The 3224-nt window shown below is 31.3% G+C and overlaps 1 protein-coding gene across 1 annotated transcript in view; it reads left to right on the top strand.

Moving 5' to 3' along the window:
* Nucleotides 1-602: 602 nt before the first annotated feature.
* Nucleotides 603-3224, top strand: part of LOC106477156 (putative ankyrin repeat domain-containing protein 31) — a gene marked incomplete at both ends in the record, with an annotated part of 8943 nt that continues 6321 nt past the window's right edge. The window contains 2 exons of the mRNA XM_013937749.1: nucleotides 603-757; nucleotides 2288-2488. Of these exons, the coding sequence (XP_013793203.1) occupies nucleotides 603-757; nucleotides 2288-2488 (356 nt within the window). The remainder of the gene's footprint in view (nucleotides 758-2287; nucleotides 2489-3224) is intronic.

Here is a 3224-nt window from a genome sequence, read left to right as displayed (position 1 = left end):
CAAACAAATATCAAGCCTTCTATATGAAGAAGTTACTAAAGCTTACCACAACACAAAACAACTGCTTGATATTGCTCTGTATTTAAAAGATACCTGGTACACATTAACTATAAGAAAAACCACAGCTAAAACTTTCACTGCCAAACAAATATCAAGCCTTCTATATGAAGAAGTTACTAAAGCTTACCACAACACAAAACAACTGCTTGATATTGCTCTGTATTTAAAAGATACCTTGTACACACTAATTATAAGAAAAACCACAGCTAAAACTTTCACTGCCAAACAAATATCAAGCCTTCTATATGAAGAAGTTACTAAAGCTTACCACAACACAAAACAACCCCATAACATGTAAATTATTTTCTGATAATTTTTATCAGGAACACTTCAAACATTTAAACCAAAGAATAAAAAAAAAATCTAATTCAGTCTCTGTAAAGATTCGTGAAATAACTTAATTGTTGACTATTTTATATTTTTTATTATCTTTTATTGTAATAGTTTTATCTTTCAGTAAAATATTTCACATGTCTTTATAAAGATGTATGTCAGAAAGACTTAAGCCTAATCTGTGTCTGAATTACACTGAATTGTTACAGAGTATCTGAAGAGCTTGATAGATCACTGGATTGAGGAAGCAGACCTGATGAGATTAGAACATGTCATTATTGCAGGACAGGGTGACAAACTCATTGGTCGAAGTTCTGATAACAAACAAGTTCAAGAATTCTTAGATTTGGTTCCAGCTTACATGGTGAGGGTTTGAGTAATTAGACTAAAGTTTAAACATACATTACTAGCAAACACTTTGAAATATCTGTCAAAGTTTAAAATTTAAAGAAATAGACAATAATATTTATTGAAAAGTTAGCAAACAATAAATGAAATTCATTTATTTATTTTTTAAAACTACATTTCAGGTTGTTCGTAACAATAATATGTCTTAAGATTTTTGTAGTAATATAAGTTTTATACTTTAGTTCATTAATTGCTTCTCCTCGTTTGTTTTTTATATTACTTATTTTGTCACTTTCAGTTGGATAAGATTCAATATTGGTTTGATTTTCTTATTCAGCTCCAAATATAGGCTAAAAATTTATCTGCACGTACTGAATACATACATAGGATTACAGTAGTTAATTTCTCTCTTAAAAGTGAGGAAACATTTAAGTTTTTCATAACATTTGTTAAACATCAATTAAAAAATAATGGTGTCACACTGAAAGCCCAGTTTTCTTGTCTTTTCTTTTATTGAGGTTTTTATTATGTGTGCTTGCTTCTAAGGTATTGTTGGAAATAATATATATATATTGTTTTTATTTCATTCTTTTGTTGTGAGCTTTGATTGAAAATACAGGTTGGACATTTTTAGAAAACATCTTAGTGTTATATTTATATCCACCTAGGAAAGTCTTTGGAGACCTCAAACTTAATTCAATAAATGTTAAAGTAATGTATTGAGTAAATATGTTTATAAAATATGTTACTTACCTTAATGTGCTCAAATCTTGACTCTGAGACCTTTTCTTACATGTATTAAGCTAGGTATTTTTTTTATATGGTGTATTTGCTGTAATACTTGTGTTTTAATCACGAACACAAACACGGATACATATATATATATATTGTTTCTGTGTACAAACATAATTAGTTTGTCTCAACTTAACTGTACAAAACAAAATTATACCAAGAACATGAAACAAAATTGATGTTACATGGTGTATCATATTTGATGTTACATGGAGTATCATATTTGACATTACGTGGTGTATCATATTTGACGTTACATGGTGTATGATACTTGATGTTACATGGTGTATCATATTTGACATTACATGGTGTATCATATTTGACGTTACATGGTGTATCATATTTGACGTTACGTGGTGTATCATATTTGACATTACGTGGTGTATCATATTTGACGTTAAATGGTGTATCATATTTGACGTTATGTGGTGTATCATACTTGACGTTACGTGGTGTATCATACTTGACGTTACTCGTGTATCATATTTTACATTAGGTGATGTATCATACTTGACATTACATGGTGTATCATATTTGACGTTACATGGTGTATCATATTTGACGTTATGTGGTGTATCATATTTGACGTTACGTGCTGTATCATACTTGAAGTTACGTGGTGTATCATACTTGACGTTACATGATGTATCATACACACAACTATTTTAGTGAACTGTTTACTTTAATCTGGTTACCTGCCCTATGTTCTTTTATTCATGCGTGCACTATATTGAAGTACAAATCTTCTTTCCAGGCCAGGATCCGGGCTGTTCACGAGGCAGTAGTACGAGGAAATTTAACAGAAGTGAAACAAGTCATAACTAGAAAGAGATTTGCCCTTAGCCGTGATCATCTGGGAGCTAGCCCGCTACATCTAGCAGTGCTTCATGGTCACTCAGATGTGATGGCTTACATCATTTCTCAATTTCCAGAAACAATGGATGGGCCAGATAATGTTTGTTTACTTATAACATTAGAGAATTTTTGTCTAGTTTCATATTAAGAAAACCCTAACTATATCAGCACTTTGCATTAAACATTTCAGTAACAATTCAAGAAGCTCTCAGAAGGTAAGCCTTCCTTCTTCAGAGGTGAAGAAATTCCACTCTTACAAGTGCTCAGGTTATTGAAGTTTTTTTATCCTACATTTTTCTAAAACCTATGAAGTGATATTGGAGCATGCAAAGGTAACTGTTGGACTTATATAAAAAATAGAAAATGTACAGCAGCGAGGAACAAAGAAGAATCATATTCGTTGAACCTCAGAATTGAGAAGAACACCATGATTGATTCATGTTTTCTAACTAATTTATATAATAGGGTGAACAATTGGGAAGTTTTTTTATTTAAAGAAGGATGACATTTCGAGCTAGCGTTCTTTGTTGGATCCTACAGCTTACAAACAATACGTCATCCTTCTTTAAATAAAAATATAAAATTTGCCAATTGTTCACCCTATTATTAAATTTTGATATCTTTGTTGCCTATGCAGTTTTAACTATATGTTTCATGTTTTCTAACTGTCACAAAGACATGTCAGTAATAAGATAGAGATAAGCTATGATATAGGTCCTGCTTATCTCTGTTTGGTTAACTTGTGTTCAGGGTTACTGATGAGGAGTGGAATTCTCCGAAACTAGTATAACCCAATAACATGCGTTGATCAAAGTGTAGATTGAACTGGACCTCCC

Source organism: Limulus polyphemus, unplaced genomic scaffold (assembly GCF_000517525.1).
Source record: "Limulus polyphemus unplaced genomic scaffold, Limulus_polyphemus-2.1.2 Scaffold13075, whole genome shotgun sequence".
Taxonomy (NCBI): domain Eukaryota; kingdom Metazoa; phylum Arthropoda; class Merostomata; order Xiphosura; family Limulidae; genus Limulus; species Limulus polyphemus.
The sequence above is the reverse complement of the archived record's forward strand: the minus strand, read 5'-3'. Positions and strand labels throughout refer to the sequence as shown.